This window comes from Liolophura sinensis, chromosome 12, assembly GCF_032854445.1.
Source record: "Liolophura sinensis isolate JHLJ2023 chromosome 12, CUHK_Ljap_v2, whole genome shotgun sequence".
Classification (NCBI taxonomy): Eukaryota; Metazoa; Mollusca; class Polyplacophora; order Chitonida; family Chitonidae; genus Liolophura; species Liolophura sinensis.
Genome location: NC_088306.1, coordinates 3,623,064 through 3,642,323, shown reverse-complemented (window position 1 = coordinate 3,642,323; position 19,260 = coordinate 3,623,064). Strand labels below are relative to the sequence as shown.

General features: G+C 38.7%; 1 protein-coding gene across 1 annotated transcript in view; it reads left to right on the top strand.

The window, feature by feature from the left end:
• The first annotated feature begins 1,969 nt into the window (after positions 1-1,969).
• LOC135479351 (methylcrotonoyl-CoA carboxylase subunit alpha, mitochondrial-like) overlaps positions 1,970-19,260 on the top strand; it is a 35,305-nt gene continuing 18,014 nt past the window's right edge. The window contains 12 exon segments of the mRNA XM_064759175.1: positions 1,970-2,019; positions 3,502-3,560; positions 4,426-4,562; positions 5,806-5,901; positions 6,232-6,353; positions 7,483-7,630; positions 7,994-8,115; positions 8,715-8,826; positions 9,282-9,363; positions 12,002-12,129; positions 16,029-16,212; positions 17,661-17,770. Coding sequence (XP_064615245.1) covers positions 1,970-2,019; positions 3,502-3,560; positions 4,426-4,562; positions 5,806-5,901; positions 6,232-6,353; positions 7,483-7,630; positions 7,994-8,115; positions 8,715-8,826; positions 9,282-9,363; positions 12,002-12,129; positions 16,029-16,212; positions 17,661-17,770 — 1,350 coding nt within the window.

The window sequence follows — 19,260 nt, the reverse complement described above, 5'->3', positions numbered from 1 at the left end:
ATGGCAGCTTTTCGCTTTTCTCAGAGTGTGCGATCTTGCTTACTTTGAACTACGATATCTCGTTTATGCAACGTCTCTTTTTAAACTCTATATGGGGTACTTTATTGTTTGATGGAACGTGAATGGAAGGTTGACATGCAGACAAAATATATTTATATAATACATGATAGCATTGTCTTTTGGTGAACGTTTTCTTTATTACAGCAAAAACGTAATCGTATATCTGCAACAATTCTCTCGCGCATATATAGGCCCTAACTACAAGACGACGCGACATTCACCGTATAGCTTTTTTTACGAAACTGAACATAGAATTTCTGTCTAATTCATTGTTTACAACTTAGCGAAGTCAAATCACATAACAGCATGACAAGTCAACATAAATGACAGTTTGGATCTGGAGTCAGTCAGTTGTCAAGGCGTTTCTGACCCTGCTGACATCGTGACCAGCGTGCCTGCACGTGCAGAGAACGTGCAGGGGCGGCCCCAGTGGGTGGGCATGGTCAACATAACCGAGTCGTCCAATCTCCTGTGTTCATTGTGATCTATCGATTCCATCCGATCGTCACCTCCTGCAAAATTTTTCTACTAGCAGCTTGTGAACTAAAAGTGCAAGCATTTGGCGTGACAGGGAGCTGAGATAAAAATACTTGATAAATACGCTTGAATTCTGCAGTTCACTAATTTTCCCCTCAAGAAAAATGGATAAACACATCCTTGAAGGCGAAGAAAATCGTTACCAAAAAGCCTGCGACCAGGTGTTCTTATTGGACAACAGGTTGGAAGATTTATTTGAGAGATATCAGCGAGCGAATCGCCAACAGAAAAGGACAGCGCGAAACAGCCTTCGCCTTCAGCTGTCTGTCGTTCAGGGACTCCGCCATATTTACTACGAGTACGCCCTAGCAAAGGCGGTCATTGTCAACTCCATGAGGAGGCGGATGTTTGGTAACGAGGCTAGGGAAATCACGTACCCGTCCGACGAGGACACGGAAGAAGGCAACGACGCTTAAGATGACGCGAGCAATGCAAACGACACCCTGATATCCTGTATGCAAGTTGCACACGAAAAGACGCTGACAAACAACAAGTAGGCCTACGCAGGCACTAGTTAAAAATCCAGACCAGGCCGACTGTCACAGCAGAGCGTAGCCTCAGCATCCTTCCCTCCCAGGGCTTACGACAAAAAAAGGCCCTTCTCAGGGCCATGCACCTAAACCGGAAGGTCTTTCTCTCAAAGCACATTACTTAACCCGACTTTTCTTTTTTTTTCTATGTCCCACACAGATTCTTCGCTATTTGTCGTCTCCCAGTTTTCTGAACACATACCTTTAGTTGTTATTCTCACATACATGACCATTCCTACACCTTGCGGTATTTTTTTTTTCTCATTTTCTTTGCCTTACTTTTCAAATCTATATTCTTCGTTCCTTTTTGTGTGGTTCATAATTTGATTCTCTCGCGCTATTGCTTTCCTCTCTCATGCGTGTGTTCTTGTGTGTCCATCCTGTTGACTTTTCTTTCCCTCGGGCCTTCTCTTTGTTCTCTCTAGGAAATGTCACTAAGAAAACGTCAATAATCAGAAAATGCGCTTAGTAGAGCAATTATCACACGATAACCACTTATCAAACGAATATGTCAAGAAAAGAATTAGAGTGCAATTCTTATGCAGTGGATTCTTTCAGCTAAAATCGGAGCGGAGGCAACATGAAATTATCAACCCGGCATTTCTGTTTGAACACTCATATGAACCTTAGAAGCTTTGTTTTCCGAGTAAGTGCGTGTTTTTCTGTCACAAAGAAAGATAATAATCCAACGAGAGCCCTAAATGTGTATTTCTTCGACGTTGAAGGCGCGAGTTGTAACTGCATCTGTACCATGTGATGTTATTTACATATCGCGACCTGCGTGAAGATAAGTAGGTCAGGATTCCCTCGGCATTTGACGTCACGCAAGGACATTCCCCAAGATGGCGACGATGTTTCGTGGTGTGTTTAGTGCTTGTCTTATCAGGAATAGGTCTGTTTTGTTCTTATCAGCGATGTTACAGCATTTGTACTTATTCCAATGCATGCATATACAATTTCTTCCGCGGGAAATGTCTGTTGCCGTGGTTGTTTAGCTGTTATCTGACACGAAAGACCTTAAAGTTTCTCTCAGTTTTGTATTTAACGTTGCATATGACATGACATTGACACCCTGTTCGGTCCATCGAATATATTTTCTGTTTGTGACCGGGTGATCCTACGATATACTAATGTATCAAACATTAAGGGCACAAGGACTCCTGGGGGGAATCAGATGGGTGGGACAAAGAGTGTTGCTGGAGTGCAGTCATTTAAAAAAAAAAAAAATTATCATCTGTTTGTTTTATCACTGAAGTGCGTGCAGATGACGGGGAGTGACGGCAAACCTTTACTGTACAGTAGTTCAATAACTGTAAATTAAAGGTCGATTTTACAGGGAAAATTTGACCATCAGACACATCAGCCTGGCTGTGTTCTGTCAGAGTGTCACTTATCATCTGCACAAGTGACATTCAATTTAATTACTTCCACGACCAAAATGTTCTCCTTGCTTCTTTAACATTCTGATATTTATCTTGTTGAATGAATGTCAGATATATAAAATATGTAGGTAGTACATTTATTGTTGTTGAATTATCACCATTGATGGAGGATCCTCCATTATTGTAATATGGCCGACAAATAGAAGTGTATCATTTGACTTGTTGAACTATAATTGAACTAACTGTACTGTACAAAGTGTATCATTAGTGGATCCTTTGCAGCTGTGTTCAATTACACTGTTGAATGTGATTCGAAAGTTTTCGATTGTCTTGATACATACATTTTCATTTTTTCATTTCATTTTTATTCACCATAAATCTTAAAATAAACACATAGATTTCCGTGTGGAATAAGAGCTTGTTCTATCCCATCCCATGTAGAATGTTAACAGAGTATAAGGGGATATTTGCATGCAGTGATAATATTAGAGTGTGTCATGTATACATATAATATATATATATATATATATATATATATATATATATATTTGAGTATTTTTTTTTAAATTGGTGTTGTATGCCGTACTCAAGAATATTTCACTTATACGACGGCGGCCAGCATTATTGTGGGAGAACACCAAGCAGAGTCCGGGGAAACCCACGACTATCCGCAGGTTGCTGACAGATTTTCCCACGTACGGCTGAAGAGAATATATATATATATATAAATGGCAACAAAACAAATTCACTCAATGAATCACGAAAGATGGACATTTATATGTGAATTTATTTTACTGTTTCTTTATATTTGTCATTTAACCTGCATGAGCAACCAAATTGGGACCTAATTAAACTGTTCAGTGAGATTTGTATGTAGTGTGCTTAGTTTTGACCATCTTCTGATATTAGATCATGTCAGATGTATTGAGTACTGTTTAGCTAATCAGGGAGCCCTGTCAGAGTATGTACATGTAGTGTTTTCTTGTTTACAGATCACAATTGAAATGCCTGGGACATGTGCCGAGACGACAGCTGACAGGAAAGTCAGAGGGTAAAATAAGTCTCAATCCATCTCATAGCAGTGATTCTGCTATAGGTTAAGCTGATATTATTCACATTTAATCAATATTTAGAAACATTCTGAGAGAACTATGGGGTGTAGAGAAATGATCTGCACAGTTTTATGAAGCTTGCATCTTTATCAACACAAGCAAATCAGGTTGAGCTTCATTTTTATAGTAATTCTATGCATAAATTGCACAGACAAGAGTTCTTTAGGCCTTGGAAAGGTTGAAGATTTACAGTAGGTTGGGAACTGGAGATAGCTTGAAGTACATAAATTTTCAGAGTCTTCAGAGGTAAAAAATTTTTCTCTGGTGAAAACTGGAGTTATGTTTCGAATGCATCAGGTGCAGTTTAGTACAGTTTGCATGGAAATTTCTGAAATTTTTTTGGGCCAAAAAATCAGCATGTTACAATAAGTGTTAGAATTTACCACTTTCATCTTTACCTGTCATATGCTAAGGTGGAAAGAAAAAATTTCAACCCTGTGTCTGTCATATTGGCTGCATTTGTTAAACAAAGCAACCCTGGGAAGATCACATGTTTGATTTTAAAATATGCGTGTTGGTGGAACAAGTGATTTATTTGATTTTTTAAAAAGAATTAATCAAATAATAGTTGAGAAAAATTATGTGTTATTTATAGCAAATTGGCTTTCAAAGTTGTAAAACATCTCATTTCACGATCATCACAATTCAGTTTGATGGTAAAAAAAACATCAAAATGTTGCGTCCAAATGTTGAACTTTATTTAATTTTTTTTATAAAGTTTGAGACGTTCGATATTTTGGAAGTTGGTTGAAGAATTGAGTAACTCATAAGGAAGTATAATCTTCTCTCATCTTCCTTTCACAGATGGACTGATAGACAAAGTTCTTATAGCTAACCGAGGTGAGATAGCTTGTCGCGTTATCAGAACAGCAAGAAGACTTGGTGTACGAACAGTGGCCGTTTACAGTCAAGCCGATGCTGACAGCATGCATGTTTCCATGGTAATACGCAAAAAGTTTCAGTATTTCTGTATAAATTTGTATACTTAATTGGATTACTAGCTCACCTGTATGAAGTGCAGGCCTAGCTGATGTCCAGTATCAGGGAAAGCAATGTTAAACAAAATGTTAGAGGTGATATCTTGAAAAGTACTGCATGTATTGAGCTCAGAATTCGCACACATGTAGAGCACAATAACAGGAGTGGAATGTTCCATCTTTCATTGACTGTGTGTCGGAGAGAAGGCCAGCATGAGCTGGACTTGAACTTACAGCAGTTGCATTGGTGAAAGGCTCCTGGTTCATTTCATCCCTTTGGCCATGCAGGCCCCCAGATGAGCAAGCATGAATCAAGCAAAAATAGGCTCACCCAGTATAGAAAGTATTCAGTTCCAGCATTTCTGTATTTGTATAATTGATTTGTTTTTGAAACTGTCTAATTTTCTGCTCTTGATTATTTTATGATTTGCACATGATTAGCTTGCAATTTAGATGAACGGTCTGGAATAGAATAAATCACTTTGTTGGTCAGGAAAGAAACTTCGAAACAGCGACTGAAATGATCAATCGTTCTATGGGTGATACCAAATGTTTTGCTCTCTGCATAAAGAGACTTATTTCAGATAACTTGCTTATCATCAATGAGATGGCTACAATAATTCCTAAACCTATTGGCATATAAAAGAGGAACTTTCTGTGCAATTTATGTACATTTGTAATTGGATTTTGGAACTACATGGATTGGATTGGCTAGTTTCAGGGCTTCACAAAAAGTATCACTCAACGTAGAATAATACCTTCAAAATATGCTTGAATAAACACCTTGCAAACATTTGAAAAGGATAATGAATTACAGTAATTGAAATCCAGCTCTCACACTTTATTAGAAATTGCTGAAGTGTCTGGAAAAACAAAATGTTTGGTGGTTTGCATACAAGTTGCCTGATAGAATGTGAATTTATACTATTATCTGATGACAGTGGTGACTCCAGCTAATGCATGGTTTGTGAGTTGGGATGTTCCAACAAGACAGTGACATCTTTTTGTGCTGCGACGCTGCTTTTTTCACAGCTCTGTACTTATCTATATTTATACCATGTTGTGAAGTGATGAGAAGCCACTAAGGGGTGTCACTTTGGTGTTGTTACATTGTCAGTGATTGTATCTGAAAATCACCATGTAAAAAACAGTGAAATATTCCCAGGGCTACTCATTTATTGACCCAGTCATTCACATTGATTGGCAGGCAGATGAAGCTTACCTCATTGGTCCAGCTCCATCACAACAAAGCTACCTCCAAAAAGAGAAGATTATTGATGTGGCCAAGCTTTCTGGAGCTCAGGTATTCTGGTTCATAAGGGTAGACAAATTTTCAAATATATGAATGAATTTTTTACATAATCTGATATGCTGTTGATGAAAGAATGAACTGATATTTTGCTGAAATATCCAAGAATATGTTTTTTCTACAATTTATGTCCTTGTTATTCTAACAGTGTGTTGCTTTTGAGTGGGTATGGTTTTATCATAACAAACAGCATCATGTAAAGGCAATCATTAAGTAATTTCATTCAGTAAAACAAAACACTTATAAAATCAACAAATATGCTCGCTAGCCTTTTAGAACATTTGTGTTAACTGAGTCACATATTCCTGTTCTGTTTCCTGTTAGGCCATTCACCCTGGATATGGATTTTTGTCAGAAAATGTTGAATTTGCTGAGCTTTGTGACAAAGAAGGAATCATTTTCATTGGTCCACCAGCTACAGCCATCAGAGACATGGGAATTAAAAGGTACGTCTGTGGATCAAAGTTTTCCCTGTTGAAGTGAAAAATTGCTCTGTTTTATTTTTTTGAACATGTTATACAGTCTTCTGTGTATTTAAAATTTTGATTATAAAATTTGCATTATGAAAAAAATTTACATGTACGTAATCTCATTTTCATATTTACGTCTTTTTAGGTGGCCTGTACAGAGTATGACATAAGCTTATGTCATACACAGCGCATTGGCGTCAGCATCCTTTAACAGGGAAAGCAATGTTTATGAACAAAATGTTATTATAAACAAAATGTTATTATAAACAAAATGTTATTATAAACAAAATGTTATTATAAACAAAATGTTATTACAAAACAAAATGTTATTATAAACAAAATGTTATGGATGCTATCTCAAAAGTATTGCACTTGTTGAACAGGAGTGGAATGTTCCATCATTGATTCGCAGTATGCATATTAAGTACAGTAAATTACAAAATTCACGACTTCGGGTATTGCATATTAGAATCAGTGTCAAAGTAAATGTTAGGGGTGGTATCTTGAAAAGTACTGCATGCATTGTCCTGAAGTTTTACATTCATGACTTAAGGGTATTTTTCATCGCTGATGCTCTGTGAACATATTAATTACAGCAAATTACGAAATTCAGGATTTCAAGTTTGATGATCGACCAATGAGAGTGTTGCCTTAACACAGGCCTTTGCAGGTTGGCGTGCATCTTTAATTAAACCAGGAGGTTTGCCAGATAAGTGTCGGTGGCTTGCTCTGCACACTTTGGTTTCCTCTCTGTCTTGTTCTTCCACCGAGCAGACAAATGAGATAGACATAAAGTCCACAGCACCGAGTCCCAGTTCCAATAGGTATATCCATTCACACAAAATGACTACAAACACAGGCACATGCGCACGTGTGGCCACACCAAGACACACAAAAGAACTGAAGCACATGGTTCCCCGACCACAATTCCCTTCACCTTTTAAGCCCCGTACGCCCACAAGTTCTCCGGAGCCCATGTACATGCACAGAGTTCTACCCCATTCACCATGGCCTTACAATATGACCACACACATCTTGGATTTAACAAAGTGTTCTTTTTGCAAATATTTACCCCATGTCTTTCATCGAGTTGTTTGCATTACAGCACCTCAAAATCCATTATGTCCAAGGCGGGTGTCCCTATAATAGAAGGTTACCATGGTGAAGACCAATCAGATGACAGGCTGAGGAGGGAAGCAGAAAAGATTGGTTACCCAGTGATGATAAAAGCTGTTAGAGGAGGTGGGGGAAAGGTGTGCAGAAGTTTTCGAGTTTTTTAGTTACATGTGTATTTACTTGTAGAATCAGGGTGATGATAGCTCTGTCACATCTTTTTTAGTGTGCTTTTGTCATTGTCCTACAGAGGTTGTGTGCTTGACAATTTCCTTCGAGTTTCTTATTAGGTTTTTGACAAGTTTCCTTTGAGAGTTTCCTCAAATTTCCTCCCAGCTTTACTCTCAGATCTTATCCAAATGTGTCCCAAGCTTCCTCTCAAGGCACCTCCAAGTTTCTTTTTAAGTTTCTTCAATAAATATTTTTCAGTGCAGCATCAAACAATCCAATCATCAATCATTCAATAGTACAACTGACGAATAAATCAATCACTCGATTTCTAGGGGATGAGGATAGCTATGACCAGTAAGGAGTTCGATGCACAGCTGCAGTCTGCCAGAACGGAAGGGATGAAGTCATTCGGGGACGATGTCATGCTCATTGAGAAGTTTGTGGAAACTCCGAGGTTAGTAGTGCACAGGTCATTAGTTTTGACAGCTGGAACGTTTGCATTAATTAAAACCGATAAAAGACTACAGCACGGGGCGTTCAGCCAGACCAGTGACAGCAGTGTTGTGGGTGGTAAATGGTCACATTTGGTCACATCATTGGTGAAATCCAGTCACATCATTCAGGTAGGATTTATTCTAACTGTTTGTGTAAAAGTGTAAATAGCAACCTATTACTCACCCCATGACGCCCCCCCCCCCCCCCCCATGGCTTCAGCAGAATTAGGGGGAAATATTACTGTTAACACAGTTTATTGGTTCTGATTTTCTGTAAATGCTGTAAGAAAACATACCCAAGGACCAGAATGTGTGGATGGTTCAATAAGTCTTTTGTGCATCATTTGTCTTGCGTTACTTTGTTCATATATGTGTCAGCAATAATTTATAGTCTTGAGCATAACATATAAAAGCCAATCAAAAAAATAACTATACAGTATTTTGTTGCCAAGACACTATTGTTGATCTCAACACAAAATACGGGGTTGTGTCCACACATGCTACTTTGTTCTTGGCGTTCTCTGTTTTCATGTCATAATTGATCCCATTTCTCACACAGACATGTTGAGGTGCAGGTGTTTGGTGATAGCCATGGTAACTACGTGTATTTGTTTGAGAGGGACTGCAGTGTACAACGACGACACCAGAAGGTCATAGAAGAAGCTCCAGCGGTAAGTAACAAGACTACTCTAATCCTCTGTGGCGTAACATGAACTTCAGGGGTTGGTTTCGTGAAACCTTCTAAGTTTCCTTCTGAAGCAAAGGTGTCTTGCTAAGGTAACATAGTTATTATACTGTATATATAGTGTTTGAGTAAGAGTGTGTGGAGGAACACTCCAGGAGTCCAAAAAGGTAACATGAACAGGTTACTGAACGCAAGAAGTTTTGTGAAACTGGGTAGAAATAAGCCCCGAAAATCGAAAGGCCAGCAGGGCCATTTGGCTTGGAAATCAACAAATCAAAGGCTCTTAGTCATAGAAAAAAGCATCACATCGAGTAAGGCCACTTACACTTTATATTGTATTGTTACCAGAAAAATCCGCCGGGGAGCAGTTAACATCGAAGTATTGCCTTCATTCTTTTACAATTTGTATATGTATTTATTTCGTATTTCTTTTCATTTCAGCCCGGTTTATCGGAAGAGGTGCGACGATCTATAGGGGAGGCAGCAGTCAGGGCAGCAAGGGCAGTTAACTACGTTGGGGCAGGTATGTTAGATTTTCTTGGTGAATTATCTCCCCTTTCCTCCCACCTGGATGAAATTTTTGATTGACAGAGACCTTGATTATAAAGGGGCTAACCTTTGGTGAAATGATTAGGCAATGGTGTCTGAGAAACATTTAATTAACTTTTTTTTGGCCTTATTTGCAAGGTTAAAGACAAAGTTAAAGACTTTGCAGTTCACCTTTAACTAAATTACACATGCATTTATTCTGAGCAGGAAACATGTATATGCACACTCGAAATTGTGTAAATCTTTTAAAAATATTTCACTGGTTTTGATTAAACTGGTATATTTTGTGCCATTGAAGATGACTTTTTATTTTTGAAATGAAAATAAATTAAATTTGGCATGAAATAGTGGATATTGTCCTAAAAATGCTAGAAGAGAAAGAGCTTTAATCTTGGGGTGCAGGTGCATGTATGTTTGATGATTTGGAAGCCATTTTTACACGCAGACTTTTGTTATATTCTTTTTACATTTTTTGAAATTATATTTTTGTTATTGACATTTTTTATTCTTTTTTTGACATTCAACATGTATACATAACCGTACATAAATCTGCAAGGTTTAAAGGCATCCTTTGAGAAATATAAAGGCATCCTTTTGACAAACATAAAGACATCCTTTGACAAACATAAAGGTATCCTTTGACAAACATAAAGGCATCCTCTGACAAACATAAAGGCATCCTCTGACAAACATAAAGACATCCTTTGACAAACATAAAGGTATCCTTTGACAAACATAAAGGCATTCTTTGACAGACATAAAGGCATCCTTTGAGAAATATAAAGGCATCCTTTGACAAACATAAAGACATCCTTTGACAGACATAAAGGCATCCTTTGGCAGACATAAAGGCATCCTTTGGCAGACATAAAGGCATCCTTTGACAAACATAAAGGTATCCTCTGACAAACATAAAGGTATCCTCTGACAAACATAAAGGCATCCTTTGACAGACATAAAGGCATCCTTTGGCAGACATAAAGGCATCCTTTGACAAACATAAAGGTATCCTCTGACAAACATAAAGGCATCCTTTGACAAACATAAAAGCATCCTTTGACAAACATAAAGGCATCCTTTGACAGACATAAAGGCATCCTTTGACAAATATAAACGCATCCTTTGACAGACATAAAGGCCATCTTTGACAGACATAAAGGCATCCTCTGACAGACATAAAGGCATCCTCTGACAGACATAAATGTATCCTCTGACAAACATAAAGGCATCCTTTGACAAACATAAAAGCATCCTCTGACAAACATAAAGGTATCCTTTGACAGACATAAAGGCATCCTCTGACAAACATAAAGGTATCCTCTGACAAACATAAAGACATCCTCTGACAAACATTAAGGCATCCTTTGACAAACAAAAAGCCATCCTTTGACAAACAAAAAGCCATCCTTTGACAGACATAAAGGCATCCTTTGACAGACATAAAGGCCATCTTTGACAGATATAAAGGCATCCTCTGACAGACATAAAGGCATCCTTTGACAGACATAAAGGCATCCTTTGGCAGACATAAAGGCATCCTTTGACAAACATAAAGGTATCCTCTGACAAACATAAATTCATCCTTTGACAGACATAAAGGCATCCTTTGACAAACATAAAGGCATCCTTTGACAAATATAAAGACATCCTTTGACAGACATAAAGGCCATCTTTGACAGACATAAAGGCATCCTCTGACAGACATAAAGGCATGCTCTGACAAACATGAAGGTATCCTCTGACAAACATAAAGGCATCCTTTGACAAACATAAAAGCATCCTCTGACAAACATAAACGCATCCTTTGACGGACATAAAGGCACCCTTTGACAGACATAAAGGCATCCTTTGACAGACATAAATGCCATCTTTGACAGACATAAAGGCATCCTTTGACAAATATAAAAGCATGCTTTGACAAACATAAAGGCATCCTTTGACAAATATAAAGGCATCCTTTGACAAACATAAAGGCATCCTTTGACAGATATAAATGCATCCTCTGACAAACACAAAAGCATCATTTGACAAACATAAAGGCATCCTTTGACAGACATAAAGGCATCCTTTGACTCAGGAAAAAAAAATATTCATAGATTTCTGAGGTCAACTGTCAGGGGAAAAAGAAAACTAGAAGGAAGTTTACCCTAACAGTTTGTCTAAAACTAGAAATCTTAAGTAAATAGTACATGACAGGTAGAACAGAAATTTGTGAATTTGCCATGGCTTCCCTTTTCACAAAACTAGACTCTTCATACATCTTTCTCTTGTTCCTTTGAACAGTTTCAAAGGATTGTATCAAATTCTTAAATTTCATTTTTATCTACTAAGTGTACTTACAACAATCAAGAAATGGGTTGACTTGAATTTATCTCCTGCAGGCACAGTTGAATTCATGATTTTATCTTCTGCAGACACAGTTGAATTCATGATTTTATCTTCTGCAGACACAGTTGAATTCATGATTTTATCTTCTGCAGACACAGTTGAATTCATGATTTTATCTCCTGCAGGCACAGTTGAATTCATGATTTTATCTTCTGCAGACACAGTTGAATTCATGATTTTATCCCCTGCAGGCACAGTTGAATTAATGAATTTATCTCCTGCAGGTACAGTTGAATTCATCATGGACAAAAACCAGAAGTTTTATTTCATGGAGATGAATACTCGCCTCCAGGTGGAGCACCCAGTCACTGAGATGGTCACAGGAACAGACCTGGTGGAGTGGCAGCTGCGGGTATAACCAGCCAAATTATCTTCCCCTGTGTCAATACTTGTATGCTAGCTGCATACAGTACATTGATGTACAGACACCTAATGGCTCCTCCTTGGCATATCACTGAGAAATTGTTCAGTGGTTAAACCCCAATCAGACATGGATACGCTGCATTGAATCGCTTTATGTCAGGTTCAATTCCAGCTCATGCTGGTTACCTAACCTCTCCGACCATCTGTAGGAATTTCTGCCAGCATCCTGCAGATGGGTGTGGGTTTCCCCTGGACCCTGTCAGGTTTCCTCCCACCAAAATGCTGGCTGTCATTGAATACATGAAATAAAACTTCAATCAAATACATAAATAAGTTTATGTAAATATGGGACATGTATGTTCTACAAGACAGACAAATTCTCATAGACAGCCTGGTAAGTAAGTCTGTGGCCTTCCCATAGTTGACCTGTAGACTGATGATGAAACAGTGAAAAAATGTTCCAGTACAAGTGTGCTAGTGATGGATTCTTGGTGTGCTGTTGACAACCTCATTATGTGCTAGTGACGAATTCATTGTGGGCTAGTGATGAATTCATGGTGTGCTAGTGATGGATTCATGGTGTGCTAGTGATGAATTTATGGTGTGCTAGTGATGAATTCATGGTGTGCTAGTGATGGATTCTTGGTGTGCTGTTGACAACCTCATGATGTGCTAGTGATGAATTCATGGTGTACTAGTGATGGATTCTTGGTGTGCTAGTGATGGATTCTTGGTGTGCTAGTGATGAATTCATGGTGGGCTAGTGATGAATTCTTGGTGTGCTAGTGATGAATTCATGGTGTGCTAGTGATGAATTCATTGTGTGCTATTGATAAATTCATGGTGTGCTAGTGATGAATTCATGGTGTGCTTGTGATGGATTCATGGAGTGGTGGTGATTAATTCATGGTGTGCTAGTGATGAATTCATGGTGTGCTAGTGATGAATTCATTGTGTGCTAGTGATAAATTCATGATGTGCTAGTGATGAATTCATGGTGTGCTAGTGATGAATTCATGGTGTGCTAGTGATGAATTCATGATGTGCTAGTGATGAATTCATGGTGTGCTTGTGATGGATTCATGGAGTGGTGGTGATTAATTCATGGTGTGCTAGTGATGAATTCATGGTGTGCTAGTGATTAATTCATTGTGTGCTAGTGATAAATTCATGATGTGCTAGTGATGGATTCATGGTGTGCTAGTGATTAATTCATGGTGTGCTAGTGATGAATTCATGGTGTGCTAGTGATGAATTCATGATGTGCTAGTGATGAATTCATGGTGTGCTTGTGATGGATTCATGGAGTGGTGGTGATTAATTCATGGTGTGCTAGTGATTAATTCATGGTGTGCTTGTGATGGATTCATGGAGTGGTGGTGATTAATTCATGGTGTGCTAGTGATTAATTCATGGTGTGCTAGTGATGAATTCATGGTGTGCTAGTGATGAATTCATGATGTGCTAGTGATGAATTCATGGTGTGCTAGTGATGAATTCATGATGTGCTAGTGATGAATTCATTGTGGGCTAGTGATGAATTCATGGTGTGCTAGTGATAAATTCGTGGTGTGCTAGTGATGAATTCATGGTGTGTTAGTGATGAATTTATGGTCTGCTAGTGATGGATTCATGGTGTGCTGGTGATGAATTCGTGATGTGCTACTGATGAATTTGTGGTGTGCTAGGGATGGGTTCTTGGTGTGCTAGTGATGAATTCTTGGTGTGCTAATGACAGATACATGATGTGCTAGTGATGGATTCTCGGTGTGTTAGTGATAAATTAATGGTGTGCTAGTGATGAATTCTTGGTGTGCTAGTGATAAATTAATGGTGTGCTAGTGATGAATTCTTGGTGTGCTAGTGATGAATTCATGGTGTGCTAGTGATGAATTCTTGGTGTGCTAGTGATGAATTCATGGTGGGCTAGTGATGGATTCTTGGTGTGCTAGTGAGGAATTCATGGTGTGCTGGTGATGAATTCATTGTGTGCTAGTGATAAATTCATGGTGTGCTAGTGATGAATTCATGGTGTGCTTGTGATGGATTCATGGAGTGGTGGTGATTAATTCATGGTGTGCTAGTGATGAATTCATTGTGTGCTAGTGATAAATTCATGATGTGCTAGTGATGAATTCATGGTGTGCTAGTGATAAATTCATGATGTGCTAGTGATGGATTCATGGTGTGCTAGTGATGAATTCATGGTGTGCTAGTGATGAATTCTTGGTGTGCTGGTGATGAATTCATGGTGTGCTAGTGATGGATTCATGGTGTGCTAGTGATGAATTCATAGTGTGTTAGTGATGAATTCATGGTGTGCTAGTGATGAATTCATAGTGTGTTAGTGATGAATTCATAGTGTGTTAGTGATGAATTTATGGTCTGCTAGTGATGGATTCATGGTGTGCTACTGATAAATTAATGATGTGCTAGTGATGAATTCGTGATGTGCTACTGATAAATTCATGATGTGCTAGTGATGAATTCATGGTGTGCTAGTGATAAATTCATGATGTGCTAGTGATGAATTCATTGTGTGTTAGTGATGAATTTATGGTCTGCTAGTGATGGATTCATGGTGTGCTGGTGATGAATTCGTGATGTGCTACTGATGAATTTGTGGTGTGCTAGGGATGGGTTCTTGGTGTGCTAGTGATGAATTCTTGGTGTGCTAATGACAGATACATGATGTGCTAGTGATGGATTCTTGGTGTGTTAGTGATGAATTTGTGGTGTGCTAGTGATGAATTTGTGGTTTGCTAGTGATGAATTTGTGGTGTGCTAGTGATGAATTTGTGGTGTGCTAGTGATGAATTTGTGATGGGCTGATGAGAACATGCCCCTGAGAACCTTTAGTGTGGCTGCTACAGCAAATGGTTCTACATCCTTTCTTTCCAAGTAAAACCTGAAAATAGAAGTCCTGATTTATGCAGTGATACGTAAAAAAAACAAACAAAACAAAAACATCTCTGCATGTATCGGGTGAGCATAAAAAAATGGGCCATATTTTGACACTCAATATCACCAAAAACCCTCTTAAGTCAGCCTCTAAAAATTTACACACTCGAAAGACAGTATGTCCTGAGTATACAGACCAAATTTCAATTTCATCCTTTAAGATTTCTGTTCATGAGACCAAAATCAAAAAAATGCAGGAAAAGTCAAAAAACGCAGGTTCCGGACATTTCAAAATGATGTTCTGCCTTGTTTTATTTGAAAAGGTGATCAGTTCCTTGTCCGCCACAGAGAAAACCATCTTGATTCAGCAAAACTTGTGCCTATCTGGCAGAAGGGTTTCTCTGACACTAGAGCCAGACAATTTTTCCAGACAACACTTGATTGACGCGTGTCACACAGGTGCAGCGCGCGCTCTACTCATGACACCTGACAGGTAATGGAATGTGGGTCACCAGAACATGTGTTTTTGAGGCTATGTTTTCATTTTAACCCTGTGTACAGACTCCTCAAGCTATGACCCCGAAAATTAGTCAGTATATTAACAAAATCATGCCATTTCAATATCTAAAGTTTGAAAGGGTTTGAACAAAGGATAATGGAGCAATGCAGCATCAAAGTATGGCTGATTTTTTTAGGCCTACCCGATATAATATAAATTCTCTGTGTTCCTCTTCTTCTAACAGTGCAATTCATGAAGTGTTGTAAACTTGTGGGAGATTTGCACCATCTAGAATGTACATTGGGAAAAACACAGTGTAGAATGAAACTATATCTTGATGTATTTGGTCATTATGATCGTTATTTTATGTTATTTGTATTTCTGATTTGTAATTTCTACTCAGTTTGATGAAAGTGTGAAATTATGACTGTACAAATCATTGGTTTTTCAGGAAAAGCTAGGTCTTGATATTCATGTACATTTCACAGGTTGCCAGTGGCGATACCTTGCCCATGAAGCAGGAAGAGGTAACACTTACAGGCCACGCCTTTGAAGCTAGAATCTATGCTGAAAATCCCCGTAACAACTTCATGCCTGGGGCAGGACCTCTGCTTCACCTGAGCACACCAGAAAAGGATGAGCATGTGAGAATAGATACAGGGGTTAGACAAGGTACCACCAGATAGCCAATTCTTTTTCACTTTTTTCGATTTATTTATTTATTTATTTGATTGGTGTTTTACGCCGTACTCAAGAATATTTCACTTATACGACAGCAGCCAGCATTATGGTGGGTGGAAACCGGGCAGAGCCGGGGGGAAACCCATGACCATCCGCAGGTTGCTGACAGTCCTTCCCACGTACGGCTGGAGAGGAACTTTTGTTTTGATAATTGTATTGAGTAAAGGATGGGTGTTTTATGCCATACACAAGGATGTTTCACTTTATACATGATGGGGGTCAATGTTATGGTGGGAGGAAGCCGGACAGAGTCTGTGAGAAACACACTTGCTCGCAGACTTTCTCAATAGCTGGAGCGGGGGCCTCCGTGGCTCAGTCGGTTAAAGCGCTAGCGCAGCGTAATGACCCAGGAGTCTCTCACCAATGCGGTTGCTGTGAGTTCAAGTCCAGCTCATGCTGGCTTCCTCTCCGGCCGTACGTGAGAAGGTCTGTCAGCCACTTGCGGATGGTCGTGGGTTTCCCCCGGGCTGTGCCCGGTTTCCACCCACCATAATGCTGGCCGCCGTCGTATAAGTTAAATATTCTTGAGTACGGCGTAAAACACCAATCAAAAAAAAAAAAAAAAAGAAATCAATACCTGGAAAGGAAGCCACATGTACAATATAGCTTAAGTTGGACTTAAATTCACCGTGACCGAGTTGGTGAAAGGCTCCTGAGTCATTGTGCTGCGCTAGCATGCTAACCACTTGGCCATCTTGATCACATACATTTATCTCAGATTGTATTGTTGACAGTGTTTAGCCATGGTGTTCTCCAGCCATAGCACTGTGGACTTGCCATTTCTTCATGACATGAAATGATAAGCACCATATTTTATCTTGAAGTAATTCTTGGATCCTTTTCAACTTCTATTTCATGGAAAAAAACTTTGTGTGTGAATGGTTCGGATACTCTGGCCACTTTCACAAAACTTCAGAAATCCAATTTCTTGTAGCTTTTCTCATCAATGATATTACATGTATTGCCTGAGTGAAAGCATCAGAAGGCGACATGATTTCCGAGAAAAGATATTATAAATTGATTGACTCTTGTGTTAGGAGAATGTTAATTGTTCTAAAAAAAATATGTATTGAGATATGTGTAAAATACAAGTGGATGGGGATATTCAAGGAACAGAAACTTCTGAATGCCATCAGGAGTTAACAGCACTAATAAAGACTGCTAGTCTACATCAGTGTCATATATAAATCTGTACATGTATGTCACAGGAGGGAAAGTTTGTAAGTAACTTGCCAAAGGTTGTTGGTTTATTCTCTGCACTTTGGTTTCTTAACTTATAAAACTAACCACCATCATAAAAGTAAGGAGTCCTTGAGTGTGGTACCAAGCAAAAGTAGAATAAGCAAATAATCTGGGGTGTTAACTTTGTTGTTGAATAGGGGATGAGGTTTCTGTTCACTATGACCCGATGATTGCCAAACTTGTGGTCTGGTCCAACGACAGACACTCTGCCCTCAAACGTCTATGTTCCTCCCTCAGAGATTATAATGTAAGTATATATATTAAAGTTCAGTAACTGTTTTTAGCCTCTTGTGTGTCTGCATAGATCAGTATTTTCCCCCGACATTGCCAAGGCTCCGTAAAGCCATTTCTGACTGACGTCGAAAATCGGAAATCGACCTTGGAGCATAATTTTGGTACATAGAAAGTTGAAATTTTGATTCTGTCATAAATGTTATCTTAAGACAATTGTGTCATAATGTCCAAAAAGTTGGAAATTGTTTTGTGGTGTTGGCCCCAGATTCCTTTGTATTGTTTTAATGTTGTTGTATGTTAAATGTGCCAAGAACACATCTCTTGGAGTAATGCTAGACCGTAACATCTAATTAAGAAATAACGTTTGTGTCAGGGTAGTCTAACGGTAGTTTTACATCACATCGATGTGGAAGAGTTTATATTTTAGGTCTGCTTAAATTATCTGTAACCTGATACTTTTCTCCTTTAAAATAAACGTTCGCTCCAACAGAAAAAATAACCATTTTGTTTCTTTGTTTATATTTGTCGCCTGCTTTATTCAATGTAAACAACAACCTCTATCCCCCCATAGAACTACAATAGACCCGTCCAGAAGTCAAACGCTTCTGTCTCGTGATGGGGGGTATTTAACGACTCAGATAATGTACTCTTGGCACAGTACCAAGCAGTGCATTGTAGGTAATTAAAAGGAACCGAAGGGTAATAGAATAAATTACAATGAGCATCACTGCATTTTTAAACTAATATCTACTGGGACAGTGGTGCTAATACGTGTGTTTAAGCATTTATATGAACAGTTCAGAATGAAACCCTGATTGAGGTTGTCAAGGGGATGGGTTGGGTATGAGAGAGCCAACTGTCGCACTGTCGTGTCTGGTTTTACTGCTCTGAGCTGTTGTCTTCTGTATTTGGAACAACCTCTTACCACAGTATGTCTGCAATATTCTGAATGTGGCCTTTAGCGACAATCATTCAGTCATTCTGTACCAAGGTAGAATCTATTTAACAAGGTAAGTACAGTGAGCAATACTATGTGGGCTCTGAAAGCTCAAATTCCAGTATTTCACTTAAAGTTTGGTACGTAAAAAGACACTCAAGCACAATCAAGGTCTTTACGTGATACTTTTGATGCCAACACTTAAATTTTATCTGATAGGAAATTACACGCCCCCCCCCAAAAAAAAATCAATAAATGTCAACTCTTGAGTAATTTTCTGATTAATCAGAATTCAACAAAAGATTCTTAGGTGTCCCTGTAAGGTGACCCTGTAAGGTGACCCTGTAAGGTGACCCTGTAAGGTGACCCTGTAAGGTGGACGAATCAGTCATAATCAAGGAAAGAAAGTGTGCCTCCTGAAAAATGCAAAACTGTAGGTGAAATACAGTGATGTTATAAGCTGTTTTCTTTAGATTACCCAACTTTGTATGTCAAAAAGTGATAATGAAGCTGTTCTCAGCAAAAGTACGATTGAAAATTACAACTGACACTACCTTATTTATTCT